The sequence below is a fragment of the Etheostoma cragini genome, chromosome 4 (genome assembly GCF_013103735.1).
Source record: "Etheostoma cragini isolate CJK2018 chromosome 4, CSU_Ecrag_1.0, whole genome shotgun sequence".
Taxonomy (NCBI): Eukaryota; Metazoa; Chordata; class Actinopteri; order Perciformes; family Percidae; genus Etheostoma; species Etheostoma cragini.
The window spans coordinates 28,768,536-28,769,798 of record NC_048410.1 but is presented as its reverse complement, the minus strand read 5'-3'; the positions used below and the strand labels follow the sequence as shown (position 1 = coordinate 28,769,798).

Below are 1,263 nucleotides of genomic sequence, written 5' to 3'. Positions count from 1 at the left end.
TAGCCACAAGGAAACATTTTAACTCAAGCTCACAGGACCAAGCGTGCGCTTTGATCTTTTGGTGCAGTTATAGCGAAGACTTTAGAAGACTGCAGTTTAAATGGGAGCCTGAACACAACTGCCAGGTGCCCTTGAGCAACCGCTCAGGGCGCTGGTCCAGCTGGCAGCCCACTCACTCTGACATCCCTCCATTTGTGCATGAATAGGTCCTGAGCATGTGTGTATTTCAGGCCTGTGTGTAGTGATTACTAACAAACAGGGTGTACATTGTAATTTCCCCAGTGGGGATCAATACACAGTATAAATTATAAAAAAAATATTAACAAATCAGTGTAAAGTATATCCAGATATAATGCAGAGGATCTAAATAACTTTATTTACAGGTTAAACTAAAAGTAAGTGCACGTAAAATGTAGTAGTACTAATGTACTATGTAGTACTAATACCTCATTGCACAGGAAACTACAGTAAGTAGAGCGCCGCTAGAGGTTTCAGTGGTTTATGGGGTTTTCTTTGCAGCCCCCATTCCACATCTTAACTGACTGCAGCTGCCTATCTCTGCAAAGGAGCAAGATATGAACTCTAACCCACAACGTTTGACTCTTCCTCAGCGATGCAGAGGTTTTACAGCTTTACATCGACGGTGCAGCTGCCCTTGATGTCTCTGAAGGTGGAGCAGTCGAAGTTGGCCACGAGCGTCTTCTTCCCGAGCTTGTAGGGGACAAAGGGGAACTTGACACATATTCGGTTGCTTGGCTTCAAATCTGGAATCCTGCAGGTAACACACAGGTTAAAAAAAAACATCAGATTCATGATCTTGTTTGCTTATTCTTTGATCAGAGATTTTCTGGATTTAAGTCCAAATTGCACTAGTTTCAGACTTATTGAGTCAAAGTGTTATGCAGCTGCTTGTGTTTCATCATACAGTAGGCCATGTTTGAATGCTTTTGTTAAAAAAAAGAAAGGATTTTTGCACATTTCTCAAAGTAAAGTATCCTAAATAGATTTTGGTGTCGGCATATACCTGATCACACAACCCCTATGCACATACAGAAAACACACAACTACTTACTACTTACTGAAATGAATGACTGGTTAACTGGCTGAATTAAAAAACAAAAGCGCAAGTTTGCGTTCGTTCACTAACACACACACACACACACACACAAACACCTGTGGCACTATCTTTGTGGCGACCCGTCATTGACATAATGTGTTCCCTAGCCCCTTACCCAAACCATAACCATGACAACTAAATGCCTA

At 41.6% G+C, this 1,263-nt stretch overlaps 1 protein-coding gene across 3 annotated transcripts in view; it reads right to left on the bottom strand.

Moving 5' to 3' along the window:
- Positions 1 to 466: 466 nt before the first annotated feature.
- Positions 467 to 1,263, bottom strand: part of LOC117942936 (protein-glutamine gamma-glutamyltransferase 5-like) — a 21,548-nt gene continuing 20,751 nt past the window's right edge. For all 3 annotated transcript variants that reach the window (XM_034868753.1, XM_034868755.1, XM_034868754.1), the window contains one exon: positions 467 to 772. In XM_034868753.1, the coding sequence (XP_034724644.1) occupies positions 625 to 772 (148 nt within the window). In that variant the 3' untranslated portion in view covers positions 467 to 624. The remainder of the gene's footprint in view (positions 773 to 1,263) is intronic.